The sequence below is a fragment of the Drosophila eugracilis genome, unplaced genomic scaffold (assembly GCF_018153835.1).
Source record: "Drosophila eugracilis isolate 14026-0451.02 unplaced genomic scaffold, ASM1815383v1 contig_1197, whole genome shotgun sequence".
In the NCBI taxonomy this organism is placed as follows: Eukaryota; Metazoa; Arthropoda; class Insecta; order Diptera; family Drosophilidae; genus Drosophila; species Drosophila eugracilis.
Genome location: NW_024571981.1, coordinates 3,232,824 through 3,250,584, shown reverse-complemented (window position 1 = coordinate 3,250,584; position 17,761 = coordinate 3,232,824). Strand labels below are relative to the sequence as shown.

The following is a 17,761-nucleotide window of genomic DNA, read 5'->3' as shown; positions in this document are numbered from 1 at the left end:
TCTTCATACATAACTAAAATCCGGAATTAATTTACCTTTTCAGTTTGCCAACTTGCGTAAGAGCAATATCAATGTCATGGGAGAATAATTGCTTACTTGATTTTTGTCAAGTCATGCGACAACGACATTCTCAGTCAATTTGAGTCATGAATCCTATGACTTCCTTCCATAAAGCACAAAAAATTATATCACAAGAAATATACGTATAGGATGTCATAAACATTTAGAAAAAACCAATTTGGCAATTTCCCTTATGGAGCCATAGCAAAGTTATGCATAAATATTAAAGCAGAATATTTTGCCCTTCCACGCGGTCATAATAGACATTTACAACATTTATTTATTTTAATACTCATACATCGCAATGTATGTGGATGTGTGCAGCCATTGTCAAATATTATTAGACATCGGCCATGTACCGCAAATATTTACGAAATATTAACAAAGACAGGCTCATTGTTGCCAAAGATACAGCTCGTAGTCATGCATAAATCCATAAAATACAAAGACAAACACAAATGGAGGGCAAGTGAGCATCTAATATGCGTATTTGTATATCTGTCTATTGATTCCCAAGCGGAAATTATTATTGTTAATACAGCAAGGGAAAAGGAGAAAGTTCTTCTGCGTCTGCGGCAGATACGATTTGCAGCACGAAAAACATTCAAAATCTCATTGAAAGCGTTTAACAACTTTTTCGCAAGCAATGGGAGCACCAAACTTGCGGGTAGAACTTTCTTGTCTTTCTTGGCTCAGTCTCCCCAGCAGCAACAGCTCGCAAAGGACATCCGAGAAAGCTCAGAGTCCTTGTTGTCGCCGGCGCGACGACTGCGAAAAAAGCATTAACCCGAATTGGAAAAAAGCAGAGCAGCTCTCACAACAATAACACAGTGCTACAAAAACTAGTTTTTATTTAAACGAATAAAATTCTTTTTTTTAGTACAATTTACAATGAAATACATTTTCTTTAATTGGTCAATTAATTATTAATTACTTAAGCAGATTTATTTATACTAATTCAATCTATTGGCAAAAACTTCTAATATAAAAACTTAGCCAAAAGCGTACTAGAAATAAAACATTGGCCAGTGTAATCCTCCTAGAAAAAAGAAAATGGAGCCGACAAACGGAAAAATAAATGGGCACACGAAAATTTTGAACTACTCGACGAAGGGAGAGGATTTCAGTGCTATGTGTGAGTCGAGTCGCATAGAATATGAATTGAAGGCTGAGACTAACGAAACAGGGTCAGGACAAATCTTTTATGCGATTCCTTGGGTTGCCATGCTTGCGTCTACTTTGAAATACGAATGGAGCTGTAAAACTTTTGTGCCATTGCGTGCCACATTGCGAATTTATGAGCGAAAAGATTATTTATATGAGTTTGCCCGAGTGGTTGCCATGTGTTGGCCAAATGTTGTCACATTCGAACCAGTTCAAAGAAGTTCCACTTAGTCGGATGCAAACGATGCTCATTTATTTGCCTGGAATCCGATTCACTTTAAGAGCTCAATTTTAAAGACCCACCTAAAAGGTGGCTGGGAAATAAACAAGGAGTCCGACAACCTTTCACTGTGTGCCATAAAAACACTTAGCTGCCACTTCCAACCTTCAAATAAGAAGAAAAAACTGAAAAAAAGAGCACGCAAAGACCTAGAAAAATCTAAGACCAGGGCAAAAAAAAAACAAGAATGTTTTTCCCTCCGCTTTTTAAAATGACTTTTCATGCTAAATAAGTACACAGACAACAGGGAGGGATATTTTTACTGCCTTGGCTGCTCCCATGTGTGCCTGGGTCCCTGGTGTCTGTATATTAATTTATTATCATTATCAGTGATTTAAAAATGGCGTCATGACATCGTAAATTGTAAACGTCATTGTCTAAGACTGGGGACTACTTAACACGACTCGCCTGAGCTACTCTTAATGTCCCTGTTGTTGTTATTGTCTGCATGTAAAAAACCACTCAAAAAAAAAACAAGAATAAATAGATATTTAGACTAGAGTACATTTTATAGGTTTCTGCTCGCGTAGAGCAGTAAATTTAAATGGAAAAAGAATATAAAATAAATACTTTATCCGAGGGATGCTGCAGAAGTATTGGATATTTGGTTGCATGATTATACCTGAAAACCAATAGCAAATAAATATTTAAGCTTTCAATGTTACTCCACTGACATCGCATAGCAGGCGTAGCACAATGTTTGATTTAATTTCCTTGAATATGGTCAGTTTACTTTTCAAAGTCAAAGTGAACAAGCCAAAAATTATATATCAGTCATATTTCAATTCAAAAATAATACGTATATTACGAGTACAGCCATGAATTGTATAACCCTGAAGAGATCTTTAAGTTCCGATGACGATTCGCCTTTTACATCTACCGCAAAAAGAAAGAAAGAAAAAAATAAATTAAGAAAGTTACCAGGTGTATCCTTAAAGCGCTCCCAAGCTTTCGGAGACTATTTCCAGGATTCTTCTCCAGCAAAACGAGCAAAACATCAGTTCCAGGAAAAGGATATTAAGAAGGACCAGAAACCAAAGGTTCCAAGCGACTTTTTGAAAGATTTGCCCATACTGCACGATTCCGATTCCACTGATTTTGACGAAGATACTCGAGCAGCCGAAATCGTAAAGACAAAGATAGTAGCTAGGGATAATCAAAATATGTTTACTTTTGAGCAACTGAAGTCCATTTGCTGCGATATGATGAAGAAATGCGAGGATCGAGTAAAACAGGAATTTGAAAGAGACTTAACCCAGAAACTGACAGAACAATACGATACATTCATCAAGTTCACTCACGATCAAATGCTTCGTGAAAGTGCGAATAGTTTTAGTTATTTGACATAGTTAAACAAATTGTTTTCATTATTCTTGTTATATTCGAAGGCTTGATCTTTCTTTTTTGAAAATTATTGTTAATAAAAAGTGTGTGAGGATAAAAATGGTAGTATTTAATAAAAATGGAGTTTGCTTTGTACTACGCTATCATATTTTACCTTTCCCACAATCACCAGAGTTCATGATTATTAAAAATTAATTAAAAAATCAGATTAAAACATTGAAAAGCTTTCAGAAACTTTTCGTTCAGCTCTCTAAGTAATTCCTTAATTGTGCATAAAGCTGTTAAGGCCCACAAACAGCAAAAGCCAAATGTGGCCAAGTTTTAATGCCTCAAAACGCAAGCTGCCTGGCATCCTGCTCAACCAGTCCCCCTTCCATACTCAGCTAGTCGAGCAGGTTAAGCGATTTACGCGTCGCTAATTTACGCTAATGTTTGCCTTTCACATTTCCGCATAAATGCACAGACAATGTGGCAACATCAGCCCCCTGTTCTCTACCCTTTCCAACCCTAACCCACTTTCCCCAAACGCTTTTCCCTTCAGACGTGTCCTGGTTGTTACATATGAGAGCATTTCCATATTCCGCCAGTGAAGACAACATTTTCGCAGGCTGTTTAAACATGAAATAAGTAAATTATATGGCATCTTGTTCTGCCTGGCATTCTCTTGAAACATTCGGGCCATGTCCTTGTCCTCTCTCCCATGGGTGCAGAATGTTTTTTAATGAACTTAATTATTTTTTCTGCCTACTTGGCTGCTGTTTTATTTTTCACTCTTTGACTTTGTTTTTTTTCGAACTTGGGTTGCTGGGCCAAGTTTTCCTTTTCCTTTTAGGAAATTTAAACATTAATAAATCTGTTCAAAAATCGGAAATGTGAAAACTTATTGATTAATTGCGAAATAGCCATATGTTAGCTCTTAGTTTAAGCTAATTATAAATAAATACTGCTTATATATCAAATTCAATAATATGCACTAATATTCCCAGCAATTAAAGTGACATGGACTCAGCTTTTTGAAATGAAAATCCTTTTCAGCTTCGTTTTAATTCTTAATGACCTGAAAGTGGATTCATTTTTATTAAGCAAAGCCGGGTGATTTTCCTCCTTTGAGTTAAATGAAATCGTTTTATAACCGTCATACTCTTATTGTATCATTTCAGCGACGAATATTCGATACCAGATCACAGGCGGTAACATAGGCAATGCCTTCGCCGTACAAAACACCACCGGTGTCATTTACGTGGCAAGTCCACTTGACTACGAAACTCGGCCAAGGGTAAGTAGTCGACAGGTCTGAAGAAGAAAATGTTAAAGTATGGGACTTAAAGTATTGGAAGCGTTTTTATAATTAACACAAATTAATATTCAAGTAAAGAAGAATAATTAGATAGGTTCTGAAAAGCGTTTTTAAAGATTTTTAAATTATTTATCTACAGCCTTCTGTTTCTTTGTGTGTCTACAAGTTGATGTACATTTTTCTTGGTCCTATTTTTTATACTGGGACCTAACTTTCTGCTGCATGCATAATTTATATATTTTTCTGCTTTGGCGATGAACAACAAAAAAAGGGAAATATGTAAAACTATGCAAAACTTTTGGGGGGTTTGGCAAAACTTTCGACCGGGCAAGTCGAGGCGTATAAAAAAATTAATCCGAAAAAAAAGAGAAAATTCGCTTACAAGCAGAAAGCATTTCCATCTCAGAGAACTAGAGGGGTACAGGGGATATATAGACAGCTACAGCTGTCGTTACATATCCCAATGCGCATTTTTAACGTGATTGGCAACGCACAACCATATCACTTAGAAAAAAACAATACAAATATAACCAAAAATTATTAGCCGTCACAGAGGGAAGCAGATTAATAAATTTCTTTAAATGTAGAGTTATTTTATTTTATGAAAACTATTTATATATTTACTATATTCATCTTTTAAATATGATAAGCCTGTTAAATCCATTTTTCGAAATTTTTTTTTCTGTGTGCAAGGAAGAAATATATGTAGAAATCCACCAACTTCCTGCACCGCGTAGTCATCACCTATACGCAACTTGTTTTGGCACCCCCACAGGACTGGAAATCCGTGTAGCTGTCAATGCCCAGCCATGCAACAAGCACTGGCAGTGCCACAACGGCCAAAACAACAAGCCACAGCAGCCGGAACATGTGTTGCCAATTTCGTATTTAGCTCTTCTTTTTTCCACTCTGTTCTGTTCTACCCGTGGAAAAAAGTTTCACTGACCATTCATGCGAATTTGGCTTTTGTTGTTCAAATTGCGACTGGACTATGGCAGCCTCGTCCGCATCAGGCGCATTAAAAACGTCAGGCCAGAATAAATCTCCTTTGCTAATGGCATTGTCTATTTTTAAATTTCTCTGAAACTTCCGATGGAAATATTCATAAATGAATTTTGAAATTTCCAAACGCTTTTGCCAGATTACGTTAAAAGTTTCATTCTGTATTCACTTTTCTGCCTTTGCAGTGGTTTTGAGACAGCTGAAAGACATTATATACAAACGCATTATTTTACTTTACCTATTTACCTAATTAATAATTGTTTTTACGTTTTATTTTACAGTATGAACTGCGCTTAGAGGCCACCAGAAATCGCAAAAATAATTACACCACCGTTGTGATCAACGTTCGCGATGTCAACGATAATCCACCGGTATTCGATCGTCAAACATATCGCACACAAATCACCGAAGAAGACGATCGCAATCTGCCCAAACGCATTCTGCAGGTTAGTTTCGCGTTTAAAAATTTTTGCCTACTTTTCAGGGCAACATATATCGCCTTATTGGCTTTACAACAATTTAAATATTGATACCAGCAGCGGCATGCACATCGAAAAAGATAAACACGAGCCAAAAACAATACATACAATACACGTAATTTGCATAAAAAGCCAAAAACTTAACAATAAAAAAGCGGGTAAAGCAGGCCGAAGGCAGACACATAACAGGCTGGGAAACTCAAGTGCCGAACGTATAGTGACGGCAAAAATGAGAAAAATCGAGGAAAAGTGGGAAACAGTTGGCAGAAAAGTTCTTCGCTCGGGTGGAGCCATTCAGCCGTAAATATAAATAAATACTCATTCATTAATAATAACGTGATAGTTTCGCAACGGCAGTAAAATGCGTACACAAACGCCAATACATACATCATCATGAGTACGCATACATACATGCATATATGTAAGAAAAAGCCTCATATAAGTATATATACTTTTATTTATGCCATCATTTACCAACATCAAGACCATCGTAGAGAAAGCCGATTTTATGACCACATCAACATTTGAATACACTTTAACGGGCGCATTAAGAAAACTGTCATTTCTAGGTTGTAAATGTTGAAAAGAAGGTCTTATAATCAAGATTAAACGATCAAAGAAAAAAATTAGCAGGAATTAAATTTTTAATCATTAACACATTTTATATATGTTTACGAAAAGCCTCTGACTTATTTGATTCACCTTCAATTAATTTAAAGAGCATTCCATTAAGGCCAACTTATTTTTTAAACATTAAATACAAATTAAAATTGCACAGCTCAGCGGTGGTGCCCGCAACCAATAAACAAGAAACGATGCAAAAACAAGGCGAATTTTTAATTACACATTTATGGCAGGCCAAAGTGCGACCGGAGGAGCATTGTCACGGCGGGTCCCATTTATGTCCCATAAATATATATCCATATATACATGCCTCATTCATACAGATACAAGGTGAATGGAATGCGTTTGCTGTTGCCAACACCTTTGGACCCAAATTGATTTCCCTGCTTCAAAAATTAAATGCAAATATTTTTTTTAATGTAAAGCGCAGGACTTGGCAGGACTCTGTAGGTGGGTTTGGATGGCAAAGGCATTTAAAGCCAGGCATGTATGTACGATTATGTGTGTGAGTATTCTGGCGAAAGGACAATGGCACATACGCAGCTCGAAGGCTCGCTTCCGCCTGCGAAATGGGCGGGGCAATAATAATGGGCACAATGATGGCACGTAGACAACTCTTTTGTCATATCAAATTGTGTTCAACATTTAACGTAAATTGTCGCATTGTGAATGTGCAACGGATGGCTGTTGAGAATGGGTATGGGTGGAAATGGCAGGCACTTAACACGTGACGATGATTTAAAGGACCAAGGACCCAGAGGATATTGCTACAAGTTTGCCTGTAATTGTCAACTGAATCTCGCTTTTCTTTCATTATAATAGAAAATGGGTTGCACACAAGCAAGACACATGCATAACTCGTTTTGTTTCCACAGAACCTTTGTCACTTTGCACTGACAATCTACACACTGATACTTCACGTTTATCCTATGAAAGGATGCAAAGAGATAGGGAGAGAGGTGATATAGAAACAAACTGAACAAGGCAATTATTGCTTTTAATTGGCAAGACAACTGTTTAAAGACTGTACTCTCGTCACTTTGATTTGCAAGTAACTTTGTCTTAGGGGTGGTTAACTTAGTATGCAGCGATGAGGAGTAGGATAAGTTAGGAGCCTAATAATAAAATATATCAATCATTGTTTTTGCATTGTTACTTGTTAAGTAGCGATTAAAAGAATTCGTAAGCTTTCATCCAGCATGCAAACCTTGAAGGGAAATTTCAGCACTCACTTATAATTCCTTTTACCAAGAAACTTAAAACATTTTTAAATATTTTTCAAGTATTTTTATGTTGTTGCAGATTAAGAGAACTCCTCAATAGTACTTCATTTATTTCATTTTATTCAATTGCCAAAGCCTTCCATTTAGCCAATCAAACTCGATAACAGTCTTGGCTATGATCAAAGATTCCAAGAAAATGCTCCTAAATGCTGATTTAATTTACCAATCACAAACACAAAATAAACAAAACAAAAATAAAACAATGAAATAAATGAAAAAAACGGAATCCGATTGAATAATTACATAAATCTCTGTAATATTAGCATTTCTTTCCTTGGTTTTTTGTATGAAAATATTTTGTGGCCATCCCAAGAAGGCCGAAATAAAATATGCAAAAAATAGGAGAGCAAAAAATCGAAGCATAAATTTACAAGCAATCTGGCGGGTAGAAAGGAAAAATACCAACCACGCCCACCGTCCAGATTTTTCAGCGCCCTTCCTACCGCATTTTTACCCATTTCGACAATCACGTTGCCCTTTATTGGACATTTAAAGCATTTGGCTCATTTGCATATTTGATTTATAGCCTCCAATATTGTAAGCAGCGTCCAGTTTTCCACTGAATCAGAACCTGAACCTGAATCCTTATCCTCCACCGAATAATGCAGTTTTTGTTACTAACCGTTTGCTTTTCCATTTTCCATTGCAGGTCACAGCCACCGACGGCGATGTAGATAGACCAATAAATATTGTATATTTCCTGACTGGCCAGGGCATCGACCCTGATAATCCAGCGAATAGTAAATTTGATATAAATCGCACGACGGGCGATATTTTTGTACTCAAGGTAAGTGAGGGCGCGAGACTCTGTTCACCTTTCGGCGCTTTTAAACAGATTCCAATTTCGAGACCCCTCGTAAAAGGAGCGTAATGAATGCCAGTTAAAAATTCGCGACTGCCCCCTTAACAGCAAGCCGTGCAAATGGCGCTCAATTCAACTTCACAAAAAATGAAAAGAGGAACAAAAACAGGAAAATAACTTTTTCGTTTGTAGTCCAACTGGGGGCGCAGTAGGTACTCTATAAGCCCCGGGGGGCTATTTTTTGACAGAGGGGCTTTCGCTTTGGCCGTTCACAATTGAGCCACAGTTTATGCTCAAACAATGGCGCAGTTTATATTGTGTGACGAGTGAACAGTTGAAAAAATGAGAGGGTCACAGTGTTATGGAAATGGGTCTACACTGAATTTATGCGGGTAAAATAACCTTCCCAACTTTCCCATCGAAAAGAGAGTCTTTGAATGAGTTAAGGCAGGGACATATATTTTATAGGCCGTGAAAAATATATTCAAATAAAAGGAGTGATCAAGTAAAGGTAAAATATAGATTATTAAAGTAAATTCAGTAATATTTTTCACACTTTGTAAATTTTTTTATAAGAACTACTTTAACCAACAAACTAAATGTTAACAAAAAGCGTTAACTGACTTGACAGCGCTTTTAACCTTTTTGACACTGCGGCATTCTTTTCATAACCGGAAGAACTTGAAAACGTGTTCAATATTTAACACTTTTTGTCGGCTCCTGATTGCTGTCATCCCTTACCACCCTCGATTTCGCGACTTTTGTAAATTGTAAAGCTTTCCACGCGGTTCGGTGGCGTATGATTAATTTAAAACTGTGTCAAACCACACACACACACACACTGGCAAATACCACACCCATTGGTACATGAGGCAAACAAAAAATAACGTCATTTAGATGCAAAAAACTGCCACCGTCGGTTGTCAGATACATAGACTCCAATTAATTTCAGACAAAGTCCATAAAAACTAACGAGTCAAAGTGTCAGTAAAGCGAGCGAGTGGAAATTAGTGTTGCTAACTATGGATTACAATAGGGGAGCTAAATGCAATATTAGTTACATGGCTAAAGAACCTATTTATATTGAGGCAAATAAAAGTAAAGAAATAAATATTCTTTTTAAATACTTAAACTTAAAATTTACATTATTATAAAATAACTTGAAATAGTCAAATACTTGAAAATTTATATTTGTATACAATTATCAGGGAACGTAAGTTAGAGCTAGTAATGACTTTTAATTTTAAATTTAAGTTTTTCATAAACGTCAAGAATATATCTTTTTAATTCTAGTCTTTAGATTAAGCCACAGAATTTCAAATTTTTATAACATTGTTTAGGACCCAAAATAGTATAGAATTTATCTGGAAAATAGTTGTCAACACTAGTGGACATTCCCGAACCTTTCACTTCAAAGTTCGAGCCTTCGGAAAGCCCCACTCCGATTCGCATTCTGCATAAAATGTTCAAATGTTGCCGCTGGCGGTTTGCTTTATTTGTTTTATTGCTGGCGGATAGGGCAGTTTGCTGATGCGATAGGGTTAAAAGTGAGTGAACGTGGTGTGAGTCAATGGGCGTTGGGAGCTGTGTGGCAGTGGGTGGTTCCAGCGACAGCATGTGGCATTTGTGGTTTTGACGCTCTACAACCAACCACATGTAAATGACGTTCGTCGTTCGTTATTGGTGCGCGGTTGCCTGGCATAAAATTGTGTGTAAAATCAGGCGAGGAAATGGGGTTTTGAAAAAAAGAGTTCAGAGGATTCTGAGGTCGGGGACTCCTTCGTTTGGCGGATGCCACTTGCCGGCTGCCTGACGGCATTTAATTTGTAATTGCGATTGCATTACGTGTCACGTGGCAATGAAGCCATTTTTTTAACCCGTTTTAATTGAGCGAACTGGGCTTTAAAGTTTATTTGCCGACAGCTGAGTGATTGGCTATCAAATTGGTTATCTGGTAGGCTGCTAAAAAATGGTTTTAAATAAAACGCGCTATCTGGGTCACAACGAAATAAGTCTCAAAGACATGAAAAACATAGTAAGAGATTTATTTAATTATTTGAATAAGTGATTAATTAGAGAATGAAATAAATAAACACCTAGCGGTATATGTAGAGCATAATATTTAATGCCACAAAGGCAGTGAATAGAGTAAGACAACAAAACATTACTAGCTATTAAGGTGAACTCATTTTTATCTTAGAATTCAAATTCCCTGAGTTTCTTGACCACTTAAATATTCTCTTACAAAGAACATTTTTAGCCGAAACAATACATTTCTCGTGTCTTTACAATAAATACAAGACTTAGCTTTCATTTACTTCAATAAGACTTCAGAATTAATTCATCGTAAAAGCAAATTGTCCTTCAGACCAACCACAGATACCAACACATTGAATACATTTCGTTAAGGTTTGAGAGTATATATACACTATACGCATTAGCTGAGCAAGCAATGTTTAAGGGTAATTTGAATAGGGGCCAGAGCCAGGCCAAGACCAAAAGGTTGACAGGGCCAACACATTGGCAACTCACACAAAAACAAACAAAACACAGCCATAGAATACTGGAGGACATTTCAATCGAATGGATGGCTTTTATTTTGTCATTGGCAATGCAATTTCGTGTGGATAACTCATTTAATGAGAAATCTAATAACAGACTTGTGTATGTAAGACCACCTACCAACCCAAAGCCATCAAAGCCAGGTTAGAAACAAACAACAATCAATGGCCAACGGCTCAAGGGTTTCCAGGGTCTCCGACTCAGTCTCAGTTACAATTTACCAAGGGGCATAAAATAATTTGCAAACAAACAAACAGCTGCCAAATCAAATCCCTTTCTTGCACTTAGAGAAACTTTTGTGTATAAATGAAAGGCCCATGAAAGGTTTTTTTTTAAATTTACAGTTTATATAAAAATGAACATTTATATATTGCAATCCTGTCCCAAAATTGAAAATTATTTTTAAATAAAATCTGAATAAATTAATGCTTCATGTGTAACTGTGAATCCGCAGCCCCTGGACCGAGATCAGCCCAATGGCAGGCCACAGTGGCGCTTCACAGTATTCGCACAAGACGAGGGCGGCGAGGGCCTGGTCGGATATGCGGACATCCAGGTTAATCTGAAGGACATCAACGACAATGCACCACAGTTTCCGCAGGGCATCTACTTTGGCAATGTCACCGAAAACGGAACAGCCGGCAGCTCAGTGATGACCATGTCTGCCGTCGACTACGATGATCCCAACGAGAGCACCAATGCCAAGCTCATCTACTCGATTGAGAAGAACGTCATCGAAGAGGAGACAGGGGCGCCCATCTTTGAAATCGAGCCGGAGACGGGCCTCATCAAAACAGCGGTCTGCTGTCTGGACAGGGAGCGAACGCCCGACTACTCGATCCAGGTGGTGGCCATGGATGGTGGTGGTCTGAAAGGTGAGTGTTATAAATTCATCTGGGTCAAGGGCCTGAACTCAATCAGCCAGATTGTTTGTCTAGCTGGGACTGTGCCTGTGGGTGTTAATAACGCTTCAGAGGAATTCCCAGAAGACGGTATTAATATCTTGATTCGCTTAACCATACCTGATTGCCTTGAGATGTCTGAAGTTAGAAATATATTTAGCTTTGAGGTTTTCTTTTAAACCAAGCAAATAATAATAAAATTATATTTAAATATAGTTTATGACCACGAAAATATTTAATTCGTTTTGTAAAAATAAAAAGGAATATTTTATAGAAAACTTAAATAAATTAAGATTGAAAAATATAGCTATATTAAAATCTCTACCACTCTTAGAAATAACGACCAACATAAAACAAAATTCCTCTTTACCATAAAAACAAATTTGTTCATGAGTGAACATATTTATTTTTGGGACAGCCAACTTATCAAAAATATGAATAGATACCAGTTTCCAGCCAGTCATTCCTCCAATTTCTCACACTGCTTCTGTACGTAATCGACGCCCATCTGATGCACCCTGTTTGTTCTGTTTACTGACCAATTTTGCAGGGACCGGGACCGCCTCGATTCGCGTCAAGGACCTCAACGACATGCCACCGCAGTTCACCAAGGACGAGTGGTTCACGGAGGTGGACGAAACGAATGGCACTTACATCCCAGAAACGCCCATTCTCACGGTTACCGTTCAGGACGAGGACGAAACGAACACGTTCCAATACAAAGTGGTGCCGAATAGTGGTTTCGGGGCGGACAAATTTGCGATGGTGCGGAATGCCGATGGAACGGGCTCACTGAAAATCATACAGCCACTGGACTACGAGGATCCGCTACAAAGCAGTGGATTCCGGTTTCGCATACAGGTCAACGATAAAGGCGATGATGGACCAAATAGCAGTGATAAGTATCATGTGGCGTATTCGTGGGTGGTGGTAAAACTTCGAGATATCAACGATAATGTGCCCAAATTCGACCGGGAGCACATAGAAGTCTCCATCTACGAGGATACGAAAGTGGGAACTATTCTCGAGCAATTTAAGGCCACCGATGCCGATCAAGGAGGTCATTCCACAGTACTTTACAAAATTGTTCGCTCCACAAATCGTAAAAGACAGTTTGCCATAAGTGACAAAGGAGCTGTCAGCATACAGAGACCTTTGGATAGAGAAACCATGGATCGGCATCATATTCAGATTTTAGCTATCGATGACGGCAGCCCTGCTCGAACTGCCACTGCAACTCTAACCGTTATAGTTAAGGATGTCAATGATAATGCTCCGACGTTTGCCCAGGACTATAAGCCAACTTTGCCAGAGAATGTATCTGGTAAAAAGATACTGGAAGTGGCAGCCAAGGATGCAGATGATAGGCAACGGGGCAATGGAGGACCCTTCACATTTCGATTGGATCCCTTGGCCAGCGATGAAATAAGGGCAGGCTTTAAGGTGGAATATGATCGCAGTAAGTATATAATATTCTTAAATTAGGAATAAATAGGGAATGAAAAATAGTTAAATGTTAATCGCAAACATAAACACGTGTATCTAATACAACCGAGGGCAAACCGCTTTGCATAATTAACGTTGCAAAAAATGTTTAAACGCTCACTAAGCCCAACATCTGTCATATTGGCGCCAAAATAAAAAACATAATGAGAAAAATTCGCGAGCACTTGGAAAAATGATAATATATAAAATGCTGAACATATTTAATGCATTAGCTTGATTAAAAATGTATTCAATGAGATATGTTGCAGCAATTTATACCAATTACGCATCTCATTTAAGTTATTATGCAAATTAATATCAAGCGAACTAATTTTTTACTTATTTATGCATTTTAGTCTGCATTTGTTTATTGTGAAATAATTAATTCGGCATTTGAAAATCAATTATTAACGTTGATAACCCAAAGGCCTGGGGGTCAATTCGTTTATTGTGGAGATACTTGAAACTCAAACACGTGTCAGGACGGCAGAAAACCTTAAACAAAAAAAGAGGAGCAGAGAGTGATAAAAACACATCAATGAGGATGGTCCCTAAAACAGAGAGACACACAAATACAAAAGATAAATGTGCCCTGAAATTCAAACTGGCAAGGCAGAAAAACTGGTCCAGAAAATTGAAAAACTTGCTGTCAATGTCAGCGACAGCATTCAAGTGACACCTCAAATTTTCTTTCATTTGATCGATTTTATTGGGGTCCACTCGAAAGTTTTCCTTTTTAAGGATTTTTTGTCCGGGGTTTTTGTTTCAAATAACTCCCAACAATGGCTACACAAAAACTGTAAAGCAATTTCCATTTTACAAAAGAGGAGAGCAGAGAAAAAAATGCAAAACCAAGATTGAAAATTTACTTCTTTTCGAAGGTGCTCCGTGGTATACACTTAGGTATTTAATTTAATTATTATCCGAAAAAATTTAAAAACTTAATTTTTATTTTAGATACAACCTAATATTGCAAACTAAAAAAGTGAAACAAAATTCCAACAAAATGAAAAATGCAAAACGACAAATAAAAGAGGAAAAAGCTTTTACATTTCATACGTAATTTTCATTTCAGAGAATATTTGATTTACATTTTGAAGATACAAGAAATACCAAAAACTGTATTGCCATGGAAAATCAGTGGTTTTGTGAATATACTCGAACCTTAGGGAAAACCCATGAAAGGAAAACACCAAATCGCAATGAAAACAAAAGCCGACCGGACATGGTCAACTGGACGAACCGAGATGATGGCCTCGAGGCTGAATTCTGTCCACAGTTCCATCGCTTCTCTGTTTCACTTCTCTGATTCTCTGGCACTTTTCGACCAATTTCTCTATCTCTCAGTTGGCTGTTACAGTGATTTTTTTGTGTCGGTTACTAACTTTGTGGCACAAACAATGCTGATGATGCTGATTGTCTGAAACATAATTCAATCACCATTACTATGCAAACACAGTTTGGTTTAGCGTTTGATTTCGACTTTGATTGTGTGCCAATTGCCTTGAATGAATGAACTGAATTGGATGGAGTGCCGGAGTGCAGAGGGAACATACTGAATTGGTTCGGTTTTGAATTGCAAGTTGTTTGATCTTAGCGTTTAGTTTTAGCGTTTGGTTAGTTTGGGCAAATGCGGTCGACCAAATTCGCGCCGTTTGAAGTTTGGAATGTATTGCAAACAGAGTTTAATATTTACTAGCCGGTCATGAGAACTTAGAAAATAAAAGTTGTTTTGCAACAACTCTCGTCAGATTCGTGAAACATGCTTTTCAGCTTTTAGCAAACACATTTGGAAATATTTTTGAATTATAAAATATTTATATTGAAACAATATGAAACACCTTTTAAATTTTTTAAACTTAAAATTAAATACTTAACTGAAATACTTACTTATTAAATATCTTTTTTTTAGGAGGTGACAATGGAAATGGGGTGGCCATCATCTCATCCCTTCGTCCCTTTGATCGCGAGGTGCAAAAGAGCTATGCCATTCCCATCGAAATCAAGGATAATGGAGCTCCAGCGATGACTGGAACCAGTACTTTGACCATAACTATAGGCGATGTTAATGATAATAAAATGCAGCCAGGTAGCAAGTCCGTGCTGGTATATAACTACCAAGGACAGTCTCAGGATACGCAAATTGGAAGAGTATACGTCAACGATCCCGATGATTGGGATGTTCCGGATAAGAAATACTACTGGGAGGTTCAGGAACACCAAAGATTCAAACTGGATACCGATACTGGAATTTTGACAATGAGAGCTGGTACACGAAGAGGTCGCTATCAGCTTAAGTTTAAGGTTTACGATCGTGAGCATGGTCAGGAGGATATACCCGCAAATTTGAGTGTTACAGTGCGAGACATAACAGCAGAGGCTGTGCAGCAAGCTGGTTCCATGAGGTTGGCTCACATCACAGATGAGGATTTCGTGAGAACTTGGAATCCGGTTAAGAATCAAGTGGAGCCCTCTAAACTAGAAAGGTTCCGCAACAAACTGGCCGAGTTACTATATACAGATCGAGATAATGTGGATGTCTTTAGTGTCCAACTAAAGGAAGGTTCTTCCTATCCCCTCACAGACGTTCACTTTGCTGCCCGTTCTGCAACTCAGCAACCATATTTCAAATCAGTTCGATTAAATGGAGTGGTTCAGATGCATCGTGAAGAGATTGAACATGAAGTGGGCCTAAATATCACTATGGTTAATATAAACGAGTGCTTGCATGAAGGTAAAAATAAGTGTGGTTCCAATTCCTGTACCTCCAAAGTAGAGTTAGGTAAGAAGCCCTATACAGTTAGTGTAAATCGCACTGCTTTGGTTGGCGTTCGGTTGGATATCACGGCTCAGTGTGTTTGCCGGGCCAGGAACTTTACCAATCATGATCATAACTGCAGATCTCACCTCTGTTATAATGGCGGAAGATGTGTGGAGACCCGAACTGGTCCGAAATGCGTAGCATGTCCCGTGGGCTATAATGGGCCTCGATGCCAGCAATCCACAAGGAGTTTTCGCGGCAATGGTTGGGCCTGGTATCCTCCACTTCAACTCTGTCAGGAGTCTCATCTCAGTTTGGAGTTCATCACTCGTGTTGCAGATGGCTTAATTCTCTACAATGGACCAATAGTCCCACCAAAACTTGAAGAATCCGTGATTAGCGACTTTATAGCCATAGAACTGGCGCAGGGCAATCCGAGGCTTCTCATGGATTTCGGTTCAGGAACCTTGGAACTGCGGGTAAAGACCAAGAAAACCCTGGATGATGGTGTCTGGCATCGTTTAGACATATTCTGGGACACCGAGAATGTCCGAATGGTTGTGGACTTTTGTCGCACAGCCTTGGTTTCCGAAATGGAGGATGGCACTCCGCCGGAATTCGATGATAATGCCTGCCAGGCGAGAGGACAAATTCCACCGTTTTCAGAGCAACTGAATCTAAATCAGCCCCTTCAATTAGGTGGACTTTACAGGCAACACTTTGATCAAACTCTTTACAATTGGCAGTATGCTTTTAGCTCCAAAGGATTCGATGGTTGTATACGAAACGTAATCCATAACTCCGAGCACTATGATTTGGCTTTCCCTGCTTTGGCCAGGAATAGTTTTCCCGCCTGTCCGCAAACCGATGAAGTTTGCCTAAAAACCGAACATACAGCTCGTTGTTGGGAGCATGGAAATTGTGTGGCAAGTTTGGTTCAAGCCAAGTGCCATTGTCAACCGGGTTGGATGGGTCCGGGTTGCAATGTGCCCACAATTCCTACGACTTTCAAGGCCCAAAGCTATGTGAAATTTGCCCTCAGCTTCGAACCGGACCGGTTTTCCACCCAACTTCAGCTGAGATTTCGAACTCGAGAGCAGGGTGGCGAGCTTTTCCGGGTTAGTGATCAACATCATAGGGAGTACGCCATCCTGGAACTCCGAAGAGGCCATCTACAATTCCGCTTTAATCTGAATTCACTGAGAAACGAGGAACAATTGCTGACCTTAACCGCAGTCGCAGTAAACGATGGACAATGGCATGTGATTCGCATTAGTCGATATGGATCGGCGGCACTGATGGAACTGGATGGCGGGGAATCGAGACGGTACAATGAATCTTTTCACTTTACAGGACATCAGTGGCTAAGCATCGACAAGCAGGAGGGTGTTTATGCGGGCGGCAAGGCCGAGTATACGGGAATCAAGACCTTTGAGGTGCAGTCCGACTTTCAAAGGAGCTGCTTAGACGACATCAGGTAAGGAGGTTTTATCAATATTCGATCAAAATATAAATTAACTTGTCAGATAGTTAGCTAAAGTTGATTGACCTTAATTATTCAGATAGTTAGTTTCTAGGTGCGTTTAATGCATTTCAATTTGGAACAGAATACCTAATGTTAATACATTAAAGTAAATTTGAAAACTAAAACATCAAGAATATGTCACTTAATTTATGGACAAATGAACAGTAGACTCTGCTAATCAATGAAAGCAA

General features: G+C 38.5%; 2 protein-coding genes across 4 annotated transcripts in view; both read left to right on the top strand.

Annotated features, from left to right (window-relative positions):
- Positions 1 to 17,761, top strand: part of LOC108103060 (putative neural-cadherin 2) — a 72,763-nt gene that overhangs the window by 46,019 nt on the left and 8,983 nt on the right. For 2 of the 3 annotated variants that reach the window (XM_017208388.2, XM_017208389.2), the window contains 6 exons: positions 4,009 to 4,124; positions 5,429 to 5,593; positions 8,183 to 8,320; positions 11,352 to 11,772; positions 12,350 to 13,258; positions 15,197 to 17,522. In XM_017208388.2, the coding sequence (XP_017063877.2) occupies positions 4,009 to 4,124; positions 5,429 to 5,593; positions 8,183 to 8,320; positions 11,352 to 11,772; positions 12,350 to 13,258; positions 15,197 to 17,522 (4,075 nt within the window). Of the gene's footprint in view, positions 1 to 4,008; positions 4,125 to 5,428; positions 5,594 to 8,182; positions 8,321 to 11,351; positions 11,773 to 12,349; positions 13,259 to 15,196; positions 17,755 to 17,761 lie in introns of those variants that run through there. The other variant, XM_017208390.2, reaches the window with a different exon arrangement.
- Positions 2,147 to 3,170, top strand: LOC108103061 (akirin). Its single transcript, XM_017208391.1, has one exon. The coding sequence runs from the start codon at positions 2,323 to 2,325 to the stop codon at positions 2,851 to 2,853; it is 531 nt and encodes a 176-aa protein (XP_017063880.1). The 5' UTR covers positions 2,147 to 2,322; the 3' UTR covers positions 2,854 to 3,170.

Excerpts from the sequence above, each read along its gene's own strand:
- LOC108103061 (XM_017208391.1), top strand. The coding sequence starts at position 2,323 with ATGAATTGTATAACCCTGAAGAGATCTTTAAGTTCCGATGACGATTCG.